We start from the raw sequence: 17,438 nt of genomic DNA on the forward strand, positions 1-17,438 counted from the left end.
TTCTACTCCAGGGCACTTCCTCATTCAATACTATTTTTATTTTCATTTTACCATTATATTGCGGGGCAACCCAAAGTTGAATGAACCTCTCCTCTGTCTGGGTGCCGGGGCCTAAATGTGTGACAGTGGCCTGTTCCAGTGGTGGGTGACGTGAAGCCTGATTCTCTGCTATGACATGAAGACAGATTCTGTGCTGACATAAGGCCAGATTCTCTGTTACGGGACCTCTCTCCTCTGCCTGGGCCTAAATATGTGACAGTGGCCTGTTCCAGTGGTGGGTGACGTGAAGCCTGATTCTCTGCTATGACATGAAGACTGATTCTGTGCTGACATAAGGCCAGATTCTCTGTTACTGGACCTCTCTCCTCTGCCTGGGTGCCTGGGCCTAAATATGTGACAGTGGCCTGTTCCAGTGGTGGGTGACGTGAAGCCTGATTCTCTGCTATGACATGAAGACAGATTCTGTGCTGACATAAGGCCAGATTCTCTGTTACGGGACCTCTCTCCTCTGTCTGGGTGCCGGGGCCTAAATATGTGACAGTGGCCTGTTCCAGTGGTGGGTGACGTGAAGCCTGATTCTCTGCTATGACATGAAGACAGATTCTGTGCTGACATAAGGCCAGATTCTCTGTTACGGGACCTCTCTCCTCTGCCTGGGTGCCTGGGCCTAAATATGTGACAGTGGCCTGTTCCAGTGGTGGGTGACGTGAAGCCTGATTCTCTGCTATGACATGAAGACTGATTCTGCGCTGACATAAGGCCAGATTCTCTGTTACGGGACCTCTCTCCTCTGTCTGGGTGCCGGGGCCTAAATATGTGACAGTGGCCTGTTCCAGTGGTGGGTGACGTGAAGCCTGATTCTCTGCTATGACATGAAGACAGATTCTGTGCTGACATAAGGCCAGATTCTCTGTTACGGGACCTCTCTCCTCTGCCTGGGTGCCTGGGCCTAAATATGTGACAGTGGCCTGTTCCAGTGGTGGGTGACGTGAAGCCTGATTCTCTGCTATGACATGAAGACTGATTCTGCGCTGACATGAAGCCAGATTCTCTGCTATGGCATGAAGAGACTGATTCTCTGCTGACATGAAGCCAGATTCTTTGCTATGGCATGAAGAGACTGATTCTCTGCTGACGTGAAGCCAGATTCTCTGCTATGGGACCTCTGTCCAATTGATATTGGTTAATTTTTTTTTTTTTTTTTAAATTCATTTCCCTATCCACATTTGTTTGCAGGGGATTTACCTACATGTTGCTGCCTTTTGCAGCCCTCTAGCTCTTTCCTGGGCTGTTTTACAGCCTTTTTAGTGCCGAAAAGTTCGGGTCCCCATTGACTTCAATGGGGTTCGGGTTCGGGACGAAGTTCGGGTCGGGTTCGGATCCCGAACCCGAACATTTCCGGGAAGTTCGGCCGAACTTCTCGAACCCGAACATCCAGGTGTTCGCTCAACTCTATTGTTGAATACTAAAGTCATTTTTTCATATTCTACTATGTTTCTGTGGATTATATAGTAGAAAGTTCTGTGGACTGTTGTAGCATTGTATCTACCTGCAGCTGTAGACTGACTTTACATTGTGCAGGTTTTCTTTTGTGTTATTGCCAAAGTAAAGGTAGTAAAAGGCTTGTTTCATTACAAAGGTTTATCCGCCATCCAGAGGATAGGGGATAAGTGTCTGATCAGCAGAAGTGGTCTGAACACTGGGGTCCCCACTGATCACAAGACCTAAATATAATGTCATGGTTTCTACTTTATATTGTGGGTGATATGCCTATATATACAGTGTTCGCTCATGTTACAATATTAATTGCTTCCATGATGACCATTGTACAGTATGTTGAAATCGTTGTAACTTGAGAAAACCAGTAACTGGTTCCAAAGCCCCAAAAAATTATCAAAAATAAGAAAAAGTGAAGTGCTTACATATAGCAGTCAGGAATAGATGCTGGAAGCTGTAAATCACTTTTTATGGCGAGGGCAGGAGCTTCTTCACCATCTTGCATAGTAGATACACCTGGTATCCAAAGGCGCAGCTCATCCTGGCACAGGCAGGGAGCGTTACAGAACATCCAGTACCACAGAGGAGCTACTAGACAACCAATAAAGGTGTTTTACCAGTGAAATGGCCATTCTGATTGGTTGGATCTGAGTCTGAGGCATTGTATGTTGAGTATAGTTTCAACTTGAATTGTGTGTTAAAAATATTGTATCCGGAGGCCATCTCACTGGATTACTGACTTTACAATCTTTATTATTTTTCTATTTGGAAGCTTCAGGGGTTATCCAACTGTTGAAAAACCTAATACAACTTGCAGTAATTAAAACTTTTAAAATGAAAATATATTATGCCTTCATGTTCCTCACTTGTTGTGTTTTAAATATTATTATAGTAAATTGTATTCATGATATTTATAATTTAGCATTTTCTGGCCTTTCTCTGCATCAGCTGTTTGAAGGATCAGTGGCACTTGGGTGAGCGCTCTTTATTGTATACCAGATACACCACTGAACATTGTATAGCAGTTGTGCCTGGTATTATAGCTCCATCCCATTAGCTTGATTGAGCTGCAGAAAGGCCATAGGACCAATTAACATGACATCACAGACCCCAAAAAGAAGCCAACAGTGTTTACCCAAGCACCTGCTGCCCCTTAGATGATCAGCAGGAGTGCCATGAGTCAGACCACCAATCTCATATAATTGATGTACTCTACACATGGGTAATCAATATTTCAGTCCCAGAAATGTGTTTAATTACCATGACTTACTTTGTTCATGAAAATCCTTACCTTCTAAAAGAATGGTAATAGGGTTAGGTCTGAAGCCTTCTCCACCAGGGCACAATGTATTATATTCAGCTGGAAACAAAAAATTTGCTTTTTTTATATAGATTATTCTTTGAGGCTATGATAAATGCTTCTTATATATCATTTTCACCCAGTAAAGTCATTACTCTCTGCTCTGCACCGATGAGGGGCAATCTTCCCCCCATTGTTATCCAAGTCATGTATCCAAGGCCTGTTTAAAAAGTTGACATCCACTAGCTACCTCACATCTGGTGGCATTAAAGGCAGAGCTTGCTAAGAGCTCATTTGTATACCCTCTTATACATTCTATGAATACATTTTTGTTTCTACAATGATAGTTTTTCTTTTGATTAGGTCAAAGTGGCATTTCAAAGTTCTTAGCCTGATCAGCATACCTGAGAGGCCAAATGAAATCTATTCTATATGGTAATCTTTCTGTGAAATACACGCATAGTTTAATGGAGTTGTGCTACTTTTGTGGTATAACTTTTGCCAAAATATTGGTGCAAAATGTTTTTTTAGACACAAACCATTTTTCCAAAAAGAAAAGATGTTTTCTAAAATGTCTACACAAGGGGGTAGTTTAAAGGAAAGGAAAAATGGTGTTACATGTGACAATATGCCCCATAAAATGCACCAAAATGTTCTTGCAAATATTTGTTGTAAACTAATAAAAAAGTATTTTGAAGTTAGACAAAAGTGTCTAAACATGAGCATGACCTATCATACAACATGTGCCAGTATAATACATTTGGCATTTTTTTTTTTATTTACATTGAATTTTAGACTGAGGGCCAAATGTAGAAATAGATTGAAGTTAATTTGCTAAAGTAGAAGACTATGGACTCACTGTGTAATAACTTGCCCCCCCTTAAAACAAATAAGAATGAGATGAGTTCTTACAGCTGTTAACTGGTGGACAAATCTCACAAGGGTTTCCCCATGCCCTTCCACGAGAGCAGCAGCATGATGACCGGCTCACACCAACACCAATCTCTGTACTACAGGAGATAGTTCCATCACCACGAGGTCCATAGTTCCGATAACAATTACCCACTCTTGTATCTAAGAAGAAACAGAGGTGATGTTATTGTACAATATATTGAGAATTACAGAGCTTACTGTATCTGAATGCTGCCCTGTGTTTCTGAATGACTGCCTCCCTTCTGCACCTATTATTTGGCATATACTTTTTCAGGATTAGGGGAATGTTTTATTAGACACCACAGTGAATGAATAGTTGTGATTGTCTGCAAGCTCCACTTACGACATGACTTTTGGGCTTGCATTCTAACTGTAATACTTGAAAGTATGGGTATAAATAATATTACTGTACTGAAGTATTTGTCATAGCTTAGTTTTATTCCAGGTCAACTTCTGAACAATGTTCTAATTAAATTTTAGCTTTCAAAAGAAGCCAAACACTTAGCGTCTGCTTCCATGCAGATTTCAATCTGTTAGCATAAAAATGATGGCATCTGGACAGGTCGAGAGATCAGTCATTAATCAGTCATACTTCCAAAAACACAGCTGGCAAACCAGAAAGACTAAATTTAAGAAGACAAACAAATTGGCTACAATATGATTCCTGAAATGTTGGAAAGTTTTTGTATGTCGTGGCATTGCAGAATGACTAGTTAAACAAAAGCAGGTGTGCATATTTCTTTTAATAGAAACACTCCTCCAATATAATATTTTTCTACCAGATTATCTAGATATGACTACTATCTACATTACATTTAGAACAAAACATGGGCTTAAAGCTATATTCACATGATGGTGGAGAAAAAATAGATGTTAAAAATTGTAAAATGCTCTATTTTTCACAGACTTTTTTTCATGAATGCTTTTCTTGAAAATGGCGAATAAAAAGAGCAGCCTTGACTTGTAGGCTGTCGGGCCATGAAAACAGACGAAATAGGAAATGTCCTATTTTTCGACGGAAATTATTCAAGGTCCATTAAAACAATGGATGTGTGACTGCACCCGTAAACTTCAACTGTTTTGAAAATGGCCATGTGACGACGGTTAAAAAAACTGCTGTCACACGGCTATTTTTCATTGTCTTGTGAATATAGCTTAAGACTAAGGCTACACAGGATTTGACACTTAACATCTGACAATCACAGCTATTTGCATAGTATACAAAGACTCATATTTATAATTCTGTGTAATCCTGATTTTTGTGAAAATTGCACAGGTCAAAAAGTTGCGTTCAATAATGCACTAAAATGGCAACATTTGTCTTCTTATGCCAAAACAAAAAGTAAACAAGCATGGCAATATTTAAATTTAGCCTCATTTATCAAAGGGAAAGGTTGAAGGAAAATGACTAGCCCAACTGTATGGATTGTCACAGCAGACATAAAAAGAAAATTCAACAGACAAATGTGCCAGGTTTAGGGCTCATGCACATGACCGTGATCGGTGCGAGGAACATGGTCCATGTGTCTGCTGGATTTCCTGGACCGACCACAGCTCCCATGAGCTGAACTTACTGTATCATACTGTTTTATGATGCAGTTCATATCTGATTACCAAACTGTGAGATACATTCGGTTCAGGGGAGCTGCAGTCGGCCTAAAAGATCCAGCACATATATGGACTGTGTTTCCGAAGCCAATCACGGCCATGTGCTTGAGCCCTTACTAAGAAGCATGAGTCTTTTAATAAATTGCGCACTTTTCTTGCCAACTACTCTCTCATATGTCACATGCAAAATAAGGCAAAATTAATAAATGTGGGGCAATCACATGAAATTGAATGATAGTTACATGGAAATCAGCAATTGTCATGTGTGTAGCCTCATCCTTGGTGTGAATCCAAAATAGGCCATTCGATCTATCGTATTTTTCAGACTAAAGGTCCTTTTACAAAAGCCTGTGTTAAAGGACATTTCACAGAGGCAGATGATAGGGTGAACGCTTGCCATTTCAAAAGCTTATTCCCAATATTTGCCCTATGTATAGGTGGCCAGCACATCCCTACTAACATGGGATGGTGTGCCGACGAAAAACAATAATTTTTATGCAAACATAAAGGATGTTTGTTGCCAGGACATTGTCCCATGTAAGCAGGTGATGACCCTAAGTAGCAAACGATTGTTCATGCAGCTATTTATTTAAGCCACTAAATGGTCCTTAAATATGTGAAATGTCTGCTCTGCCAAGATCTTCTAGCAACAACCTCCATGCCTACAACACAAAGACTCACAACACTTTACTCCCTTAAGTTGACAGGGAGCAGATCCATCTCTGGTCTGTAGATACTTCATCTTGCTGGTAAGCTCATGGGAAGGGGTTTACTGTAAAATGGTCCCTGATAATGAAAGGGCTGGTAAATGTGATGGGGCACTGTAGGCGTGTAATGTGATAGGGCACTATGGCAAGCAATATTAATTATATATTCTGGATTTCTATGACTCTACTACATCAAATAAAAAATGCCCAGAGAAAATGTACAATTTTTTTCTAATTATTGGAGCATCTTATGGCCTAGAGCAGTGATGGCGAACTTATGGCACGGGTGCCAGAGGCGGCACTCAGAGCCCTCTCTGTGGACACCCACACCCTGGAAAAAGTCTATGGTGTACCAATATGCCTTAGACTTTTTCTGCCATTCAGCAGCGCATGGCGCACTATGAACAGCACAGGCAGTGGACTGAATGTAGGCAGGATATTGTAAATAAATGATAAAGTACATGGAAGATATTCTATATTGGACTGTAGTATTCAAGGTAAATTGCTGTGGTGGCACTTTGCGATAAATAAGTGGCCTTATGTTGCAGTTTGGGAACTCGGTCTGTAAAAGGTTCGCCATCACTGGCCTAGAGCATCTCATAGTCTGAAAAATACAGAATTTTGTATTTAAAATTTCTTGTGAAGACATTCCTTTAACGTATCCTATGGGCCTCAATATTTTTCATATGCACTAGTTTTACCACTGTTCTAGAAAAAAAAAGTTCATGATAAGCTATCAAGCCTATGTTTTCCCCACATTTATTATTGTTTATAGCTTTCTGCATGGCAATAACTTCCACTGGAACCAATGAGTAACCTTTAAAGCTCCCAGGGTAAATGGAGCACTATTAGCGTCATCTTACCTACACAGCCCACTCCGGTGGGATTAAGCTGAAAGTCAGGTGGACAGTTGCATTCATATCTTCCAGGAGTGTTAACACAGAAGCCATTAACACAGTTGATAGGATCTGCACACTCATCCACATCTGCAGAAAACAATTAGATGTTACATACTTCTATAAATGTGACCTAGCCTGCCCAGCAGCTGCCCTTTTTCCACTAGACTATCTGCCCTCCTTGTCTTTGTTCTGTAGCTTCTGTATCTGGTGTGTTATTTCTTTTTTGGCTCATTTGTTGTTAGTTGACCTACTTAAATATGTGCCACCCTTATGCCTCATTCACATGTCAGTGTTTTGGTCAGTAATTTCCATCAGTGACTTAGAGCCAAAACCACTCATGGTTTTGGCTCACAATCGCTGATGGAAATCACTTGAATGAGTCTTTACCTTAGTTCTAATTTGATTAAGAACTCCAATTTCTCATGAAATGTATTCAACACAATATAGCAACATGCTTGCGAAACCCTTAAATGACTGCATGTCACAAAAGAACTAATATGTGGTGCACACAGAAACAAACAGATTAGGCATCTTGAGACACTATATTGCTAAATCGTATTTTTTAGAAAAGCTAGTCCAACCAAGCTATGGCTCGATGTTCCCAAAGCTGTGCTTCCAAGTAGCAGTCATGTATCCTGCTCAAGTTCTGTGTTCAGTGACTTAATAAGGGATCTGGTCAAACTATCAAGGTAATAGAAAGATTTAACGATCATAAAACATTGCTGTAGAGTATGAGGGGAAAAGGCAACATGGGTTACCTATGTAGTAGTTCTGATATCCTTTCCGATATCAGCTTTAGTAAATTAGGTTCAGATCATTTTATGGGCATGCAGTAGTAGAGGGGCCAGTGGTTTCCTGTAGTTGCTTGGCCATCAGGTACTAACTGTACCTGTCTGATCCTATTGTCCAATGAGGTTTATAATGTATTCTTACGCCTATTAGCTATAACGTTAAAACCACTTGATTAATATTGTCTAGGTCCCCCTTGTGCCACCAAAAAGGTTCTGATTAGTGTTGATCGAGCACCAAAGTGCTCTGGCCGAACACCTCGGGATGCTCATATGCTCTACCGAGCACCCGAGTACAATGGAAGTCAATGGGAGAACCAGAGCATTAAACCAGGCACCCCCTGGTGCATGAAAAGGTCAGAAATTGATGGAAACACCACTGAAATGGTTCGGGAACAGGATGGGGAGGATGTCTTGATGCATCTTGGACTCCCAGGTCGCTGCTGGGAACAATGTTGTCCGAGTAGTACGCCACTTTTACAGACTGACAATAATACGCACAAAACCAAAGATAAAATCCATTTTAGAGGAAAAATTGTTAGGAAACATTCTTTCCTGTATATTTACTTGTATATAAAGTGCAAGTGCTTCCAAAAATTACAAGGAAGAGGCACTCTGATACAACCTGTATATCACATAAAGGAGGGCCTTATTCACATTGTGGTACAATTGTTCAGGTAGTGGGACTCCTACACTCATAAAGCCTATGCACTAAGTGAAAGGGCTGCCAAAAATTACAAGGAACCAGCACTCCAGTACACCCTTTATTACACATAAAGGAGGGCATCATACACCCTTGAAAAATTATGATTGATGGCCTGCTGCTGAGCTTACCCTGTAAAACATTATATGCGAGGGCCTGCAGGTGAGCTGATCCTCTAAAAAATTATATGCGAGGGCCTGCAGGTGAGCTGACCCTGCAAAATATTATATGCAAAGGCCTGCAAGTGAGCTGACCCTGTAAAACATTATATGTGAGGGCCTGCAGGTGAGCTGACCCTGTAAAACCTTATATGCAAGGGCCTGCAGGTGAGCTGACCCTGTAAAAGATTGTAGGTGAGGGCCTGCTGGTGAGCTGACCCTCTAAAAAATTACATGCGAGGACATGCAGGTGAGCTGACCCTCTAAAAAATTATATGCGAGGGCCTGTAGGTGAGCTGACCCTGTAAAAGATTGTAGGTGAGGACCTGCTGGTGAGCTGACCCTCTAAAAAATTATATACGAGGAACTGCAGGTGAGCTGACCCTGTAAAACATTATATGTGAGGGCCTGCAGGTGAGCTGACCCTGTAAAAGATTGTAGGTGGGGGCTGGCTGGTGAGCTGACCCTGTAGAACATTATATGCGAGAGCCTGCAGTTGAGCTGACCCTTTAAAAAATTATATGCGAGGGCCTGCAGGTGAGCTGACCCTGTAAAGCAGTATATGCGAGGGCATTCAATGCGACGAATAAGCATGTTTATATGATGGAAGAGGAGGAGGAGGATGAGAAAAGGAAGATTCAACCATATACCCTTGTTTGTGGTGGAAGGGGTGCATGGGAATACAGTGTATTCAGTACATTATAAACAACACATTTAAAGTGCCTTTTTGTTTATCAGCTTTCCTCTGGTGGAGTCAAAAAGTCATAGTCAATCCAGGCCTTGTTCATTTTTAAAGGAGTCAACCTGTCAGCATTTTCAGTTGACAGGCGGATACGCTTATCAGTTATAATGCCACCAGCAGCACTAAATACCCGCTCGGACAAAATGCTGGCGGCAGGGCAGGCCAGCACCTCCAAGGAGTAGAACTCCAGTTCGTGCCACGTGTCCAGCGCTGGGACATGGACGTGCATGTGGTCTCTGATGGTGCTTGAGAAGGTCCAGGTGCAGGGTGGGAGGCATCCGGGCCTGCGCCTTCGACAGGGCATTGGCCAGCATGTAACACAGGGGAAGAGGAGGCAGTAGTGTGACCCACAGACACAGATTGTGGACCCAGGCGTACGTCCCACTTATTAGGGTGCTTGGATGCCATGTGGCGGATCATGCTGGTGGTGGTGAGGTTGCTAGTGTTCATGCCCCGGCTCATTTTGGCATGCCACAATTTGCAAACTACTATTCTTTTGTCATCCGCACTTTGCTCAAAAAAGCGCCATACTATGGAAAACCTACCCCTTGGCAAGGGAGATTTCCGCAAGGGGGTGTTCCGTGGAACAGTTGCGGGCCTGTTTTGTGTGGCCTGCCTTCTCCCTTTTGCAACTCCACTGCCTCTTCCAGCCTGCTGCGGTGCAGCAGATCCCTCCCCCTCTGTACTGCTGTCCTCACTCGGCTTTCTACCTTCCCAGGTTGGGTCAGTGACTTAATCGTCCACCACCTCCTCTTCCTCACTCTGCTCACCCTTCTGATTTGTTGACCTAACAACAACCTCAGTGATTGAGAACTGTGTCTCATCCTCTTCATCAACCTCTTGAGACAGTAATTGCCATTTACTTATTGGCAACTGTGTCTCATCATCATCCACCTCATTAAACAGTAATTGCCGTTCCCCACTGTCATCTTCTTGTGACTGTGAATGCTCAAGAGTTGGGAATCAGGGCACAAGATCTGTCCCTCTTCAAGCGTGCTTGGCAAGAGGGCCAAATCAAGGAATGGCGCTGAAAAAATCTCCTCTGAATATCCAAGTGTGGGATCACTTGTTTGCCCAGACTCTCCATGGTGGGAGGAAGGAGGATCAGGGTGAGGATTGTGTTGAGCAGACTCTTGGCTACTGAGACTGGACCTGGTGAAAGACAGGGTGGTGCTTAAGCAACTGAAAGCATTATCTTCTGCAATCCAACCGACCACCTGGCCGCATTGGTCTGACTTCAAGAGTGGTGTCCTGAGCCGCCCTGCAAACTGGGACATGAAGCTAGGTATCGTGGATGATTGTTTTTCTTGTGCTCTGGCGGCAGGCACAGTTTCACCGTGCCCAGGGCTACGGCCTCTGCATGTACCATCACGGCCACTGCCCCGTCCCTCACTGCTCGCCTTCTTCATATTAAATGTTATATATGCTTGAAAGTCTGTCACACATACAGTAGCGTAGGATTTGGAAGTGTATGCGCAAATAAATTTAAAAAGGTATTTGAGATGTGGAAATGTCACACAGGAGATATCCCGCAGATAATGTCAATGCTGTCACCAGCGGCTAATAAAAAATTACAGGGAATGTCACAGGTATTTAGGATGAGGAAACGTTATAAAGGAGAGGTACAACCGGTAATGTCACTGTCCGCAGCGTCTACGAAAAAAGTACACTGTATGTCACAGATACATTTTTTCAGCGCACACGTTACACAGCAGATGTGGCACTGGTAATGTCACTGTCAGAAGCGGGCACCGTCTATTGAAAAAGTACACTGTATGTCACAGATAATTTTTTTTAGTTTACACGTTACACTGCAGATGTGGCACTGGTAATGTCACTGTCAAAAGTGGACACCGTCTATAGAAAAAGTACACTGTATGTAACAGATAGATTTTTTCAGCGCATACATTACACAGCAGATGTGGCACTGGTAATGTCACTGTCAGAAGTGGACACCGTCTATTGAATAAGTACACTTTTGTCACAGATATTGTTTGGATGCACACACTTTACACTGGAGATATGGCACAGCTAATTAGACTGTCCGCAGCAGACACCGTATACGGAAAAAGTACACTGGATGTCACAGATATTTTTTAGGATGCGCACACTTTACACTAGAGATGTGGCGCAGCTAATGTCACTGTCCGCAGCGGACACCGTCTATGGAAAAAAGACACTGGATGTCACAGATATTTTTTGGATGTGCACACTTTACAATGGAGATGTGGCGCAGCTAATGTCACTGTCCGCAGTGGACACCGTCTACGGAAAAAGGACACTGGATGTCACAGATATTTTTGGGATTCGCACAGTTTACACTGGAGATGTGGTGCAGCTAATGTCACTGTCTGCAGTGGACACCATCTACGGAAAAAGGACAATGGATGTCACAGATATTTTTTGGATGCGCACACTTTACACAGGACATGTGGCTCAGCTAATGTCGCTGTCTGCAGTGGCCTAACTATTGCACGCTATTTAGCGCAGGATGCGCTAAAATAGATATTGCTGCTGCCACACACAACAATAGTCCTTAAAAGGACTTTTGAGACTCTGAAAAGTTTTTACAATACAATTATTCCTATATCACTCCCTACACTGTCTGTCCCTTCCTCAGCACAGCTCTCCCTGACTAAGACTAAGCTAAACACGCGTCATCGGATGCTATATAGCACCCGATTACACGTTTCGGCCAGACAATTACTCTAAAGCCAGTAACCAACATGGCTACAGCATTACAGTGAGGGCAGTACTTACCTGCACGTTTATTGGCTGCATAGCAGCCAAGAAACGTGCGGGGAGGAGACTCGAGCATTGCGCTCGAGCACATGTGGTATTCGGCCGAATACCGCCATGTGCCAAGCATCGAGATGCTCGAGCCAAACTGGTGTTCAGCCTAGCATGCTTGATCGACACTAGTTCTGATTCATGAAGTCATAGATGTCACAAGACCTCTGAAGTTGTTCTGCATTAAAGTGGTTTTACAGGATTATGATATTGATGGCCTATCCTCAGGATAGGTCAACAATATCAGATTGGTGGGGGTCCGACTTGTGGCTCCCCACAACTTAGCTGTGTAAGGAAGCTGTGGCATTTACTGGTGCTCTGTTGAGCGCCGTGGCTTTTTTGCAGCTTACCAAGCACAGCACCATCAATTTCAAGGCAGTTTCCTTGGTGAGATAGGCTAAGCATCGGCCCCAGTTGGCAGGGCTAACAGAAACTGCTGAGCAGGCTGGCGCTCCACTGTTTCCATAGCTCCCATTGCAGAAAATGGGAGTTACATAAAGAGCATAGCGGAACGAGTTACACTGCTTCTGTAACTCCAGAGTTACAGAAATATTTGCATAGCTTCCAGCCACTGTAATGAGAGCTACAGAAACAGTGGAGCGCCAACGCACTCAGCAGTTTCCGTAAGCCCGGCCACCTGGGCACGGCACTTAGTTCCATCTCGCCATGGAAATAACGAGATGGGACAACCCCTTTAAAGCATACTATATATTAATTATAATATAATGATATGAAGATGGTATAAGCAAAAAGTAAGAAAAAACAATAGTAGTTATGTGTATGCCGAGTCTATACCAAAGGCCTCTTTCACACGACCGTATGGCTTTTCCAGTGTTTTTCGGTAAGTTTTTCACGGATCCATTGTTCCATTTTTTTTGTTTCCGTTGTGTTTCCATTTCTGTTTCGTTTTTCTATTCCGTTTTTCTGTATGGCATATTACATAGTTATTACATAGAAAAAATTGGGCTGGGCATAAAATTTTCAATAGATGGTTCCGCAAAAACGGTACATATACGGAAGACACATGGATGCATTTCCGTATGTGTTCCTTTTTTTTTGCGGACCCATTGACTTGAATGGAGCCACGGAACGTGATTTTCAGGCAAAAATAGGACATGTTCTATCTTTCAACGGAATGGAAAAATGGATATACGGAAGCGGAATGCATGTTGAGTACATTCTTTTTTTTTGCGGAACCATTGAAATGAATGGTTCCATATATGGACCGTATACGGAATGCAAAAAACGGCCTGTAAACGAAAAAAAAAAAAACTGTCGTGTGAAAGAGGCCAATCTGTGAAGACACTAGCTGATGGCCTTGGTTTTGAGACAAGCAGGAAATATCTCAGCCTATCTTATTTCTGTCATATGTCCACAAAGTCAAACCATTACCTATGATACATACCTGTGCAATTTCCTCCTGAGCGGTCCAACTCGTAACCATCATCACAGACGCACTGAAACATGCCTGGAAGATTCCGACAGGTTCCAAACACACAAATATTCTCGAAATAACACTCATTAATATCTAAAGGAAGTAATACAAAATAAAGTTACTTTCGTGTTACCATGGGCATGTAGAATAAAAGTTTGCAAACAGTTCCATGTGCATACCCTCTTACTCTTTAACTGTTTCCAAATTTTTATCTTTTTTCCAAGGGTTACACTTATGTCATGCAATGTGTCTTAAAGGGGTTGTCCAGGCTACAGATACTGATTACCTATTCTCGGGATAAGTCATCAATATCAGATTGATGGAGTCCAACACCCTGCACCCCCACCAATCAGCTGTTTTGGGCATCCAAAACACGGAAAACTATACAGTGTATAAAGTTGAACTGAAGGCTCTGTATACTATGTAGTTTCTGTCATTACGATCTGGTGGAGCTTCATGCTGCAGTATCCTAACATGACCACTACACAGTGGTCTGAAAAAGCTGATCGGTGGAGGTGCTAGATTTCGGAGCCCACCAGTCTGATATTGATACCTATCGTGAGAATAGGCCATCAATATTCACAGCCTGGAAGAAACCTTTAAATAAAGTGTAATATCTAAAAAGCATCAGAAACATTCTTGACTTATATACTGTGTTATGCTAAGCAAATAATACAAATGTGTTATTATATTCATCTCATTACCGTTTCATGGCAATAAATATCAATTTTGTTTGAGATTCTTAAACTAAGAAGAAAATAATATTGTGTTCTCTCATTTGTCAGTTATGATATGGTACCCAAGCAAAATAAGACATCTTCACAAACACACATATCTGTTTTTCAGTTCAATTCAAGGTCTAAAATGTTAAAATTATTTTAAGGGATTTTATCACTTCAGCAAATGCCTTTTATCATGTAGACAATGTTAATACAAGGCACTTACTAATGTATTGTGATTATCTATATCCCCTCCTTTGCTGGCTTGATTAATTTTTTAATTGCATTATACACTACTCATTTTATTTCTAGGGGTTACAACCACTGCTGCAGCGTAGACATGAGGTGACCGAGATGGCAACTGTGACACATGCATCCCTATGCACATTCCCACTGTTCCGGCCATCAGAGGAGGTTGAAGCCTTTTCCTATAGTTTACAAGCAGGGCCAAGCAGTGTATAATGTGATTGAAAAATGAATTATGCCAGCAAAGGAGGCAATATGGACAATTAGATATGTCTGACCCAGGAAGAAGTGCAGCAGCATCTTGAAAAGATTAAAATAGACAAATCACCGGGTCTAGATGGCATACAAGGTCCAGCTAAGGTATAACCCTACAAAGTGGATAATCTTTAATAATATTCACAAAACAAACATTCAGTCCTATTCTGTCCAAGCATAAGCGTGTCCACCAATATAATAAAATGGGGGATAGATGACCCTAGTAATATTTCTAAAACTAGGCCCTGTGCCCAGGGGCGACTCCTGAAGGTGGAGACCCCCCGTCCTCGAACCTCACTGGCAACTCCTAGTTAACCCTAAAGTGGAAGGGCAGATAATCAATATAATTGGTGGACAAGGTCAGGTATGGACAAAAAGGATACAACAGTATGCACAATGTATACAGCCCTATTGGTAATAATACCAAAAGGTACACGGTGCAGCTGACTTCATAACACAATGACGACACCTAAGAAATAACTAATAGTAACACAGACGTATCTGTGCTCAACCCCAATGGGGTTGAGCACAGATACGTCTGTGTTACTATTAGTTATTTCTTACGTACAATGACGACACCTAAGAAATAACTAATAGTAACACAGACGTATCTGCTCAACCCCCATTAGACGACTAAGGGGCAATCTAAAAACCATGTACTGTATAAATATATCAGGGGTCAGTACAGAGATCTCTCCCATCATCTATTTATCCCCAGGACTGTGACTGTGACGAAGGGACATCCTCTGCGTCTGGAGGAAAGAAGGTTTGTACACAAACATAGAAAAGGATTCTTTACGGTAAGAGCAGTGAGACTATGGGACTCTCTGCCTGAGGAGGTGGTGATGGTGAGTACAATAAAGGAATTCAAGAGGGGCCTGGATGTATTTCTGGAGTGTAATAATATTACAGGCTATAGCTACTAGAGAAGGGTCTTTGATCCAGGGAGTTATTCTGATTGCCTGATTGGAGTCGGGAAGGAATTCCTCCCCCCTAAAATAAGGAAAATAGGCTTCCACTTTATTGGGTTTTTTGTCTTCCTCTGGATCAACTTGCAGGATAACAGGCTGAATTGGATGGACTGATGTCTTTTTTCAGCCTTACAAACTATATTACTATGTTACAGTACATTAGTAAGTGCCTTTGCATAATAAATGCCATTTGCCGAAGTGAAGCAACCCCTTTAAGAGCTGAAATTACTCTGATGTCCATTTGTAAATTTCTAAATGCTTCTAGTCCATCGGGAAGGATCAGATATTGTATTACTTTACCTACTGCTCCCAGGTTGATGTCCTTCCAAGCATTCCATATAACTTCTATTTTACCAGTTCAACCCAAATGTTAAGTAGCTGGAATAAAAAAAAAGTCACGGACTTACCTTGGCAGGATTTACTGTCTGGAGCTGGAGTGAAGCCCATCTCACATTCACATCGAAACGAACTGGGAATATTCAAACATTGTCCATTCTCACACAGATTAACATTTTCCGCACACTCGTCAACATCTGTGTGTGACAAGAAGAAATGGTGACCTGCGACATTCCACCCTCAAACACTGTTTAATAATAAAGGACATTTTTCTTTCTGCTTTCAACAGAAGATTAAGGCAAATGGCCAGTGACCAGACACCATGACCTGAAACATAACACCTCTTGCTTTTTTGTTGAATAGGACAGTTGAACATATGTATAGTAAATCTGATTTTCAACAACAGTTTCTTTTTGGCCACCAATTTGTCTCTGGTTTTACATAAAGCAAGCTTGTGTATCAGGTAATCCCATCATAGCAATGGTTCTTTGCTTTGGTTGGTAAAGTTCTCTTTTATACTTGAAAGTAACAATGATAATTCTCTACTGAGTAAAGGTGTTATGTCACCATTAAAATGTTATGGCTAATTCATAAATGACTAACCAACTGTATGGAAGGGTTATTCGCCTATTGTAGGGCAAAGATGCACTATAATTACATGAATTAGTTGCTTTATTCTGGAGAAAGAGTAATTTTAATCCATATGCAAAAAAACAATAGCATCTCCCCGTCGCGCGGATCAAAACATCTGGCGATGGGGGGAGCAGCCAATAGAAGGCGGTGACGGGGACGAGTCTCCCTAGCATCACCCGCGACGGGGAGATGCAGTGGTGGCCATGCGGGGATCAGGAGCTACGCGGTTGCTGGGGAACTGGGTAAGTATAATCTATATGAGTGACCCAAGCATTGGGAGTCATGTTTTAGACATTGGATAACCCCTTTAAGTGCACTGTGCACACACTGCCACACTGTGCACACTTGCTCCTCCTGTTTCTATGGCCATCCCCTCCATCTCTTTCTTGATTGACATGGCTAGTGGCTCCTTCAGTGCACTTCTGCTCATTTGCATATGGGTTAAAAGTACTTTTTCTTGAGAATGAAGCAACAGATCGCTAAGAGAAAACATCATTACATTCACCTGAGCTAGTCCTACAATTCATTGTGCATGGGTTAAAAATGAATGTCCTGGTGACAGATTCCCATTAAGGAAGTACATTTTTCTGCTCTGTCATTGAAGCTGTGATGAATCCCTCAAATGACAAACATCAGTGTTGACTGACATATACCACTGACTTATAATGAAGTCCATCATTTTTCTGTCATTGTGCCTGTCATTTCCCCCAAAAAAGTA

The 17,438-nt window shown here is 42.0% G+C and overlaps 1 protein-coding gene across 1 annotated transcript in view; it reads right to left on the reverse strand.

The window, feature by feature from the left end:
* FBN2 (fibrillin 2) overlaps positions 1–17,438 on the reverse strand; it is a 372,340-nt gene that overhangs the window by 62,602 nt on the left and 292,300 nt on the right. The window contains exons 34-38 of the mRNA XM_040415981.1: positions 16,159–16,284; positions 13,531–13,653; positions 6,909–7,031; positions 3,710–3,871; positions 2,789–2,857 (exon numbers count right to left, since the gene is read on the reverse strand). Coding sequence (XP_040271915.1) covers positions 2,789–2,857; positions 3,710–3,871; positions 6,909–7,031; positions 13,531–13,653; positions 16,159–16,284 — 603 coding nt within the window. The remainder of the gene's footprint in view (positions 1–2,788; positions 2,858–3,709; positions 3,872–6,908; positions 7,032–13,530; positions 13,654–16,158; positions 16,285–17,438) is intronic.

Source organism: Bufo bufo, chromosome 2 (assembly GCF_905171765.1).
Source record: "Bufo bufo chromosome 2, aBufBuf1.1, whole genome shotgun sequence".
Lineage (NCBI taxonomy): Eukaryota > Metazoa > Chordata > Amphibia > Anura > Bufonidae > Bufo > Bufo bufo.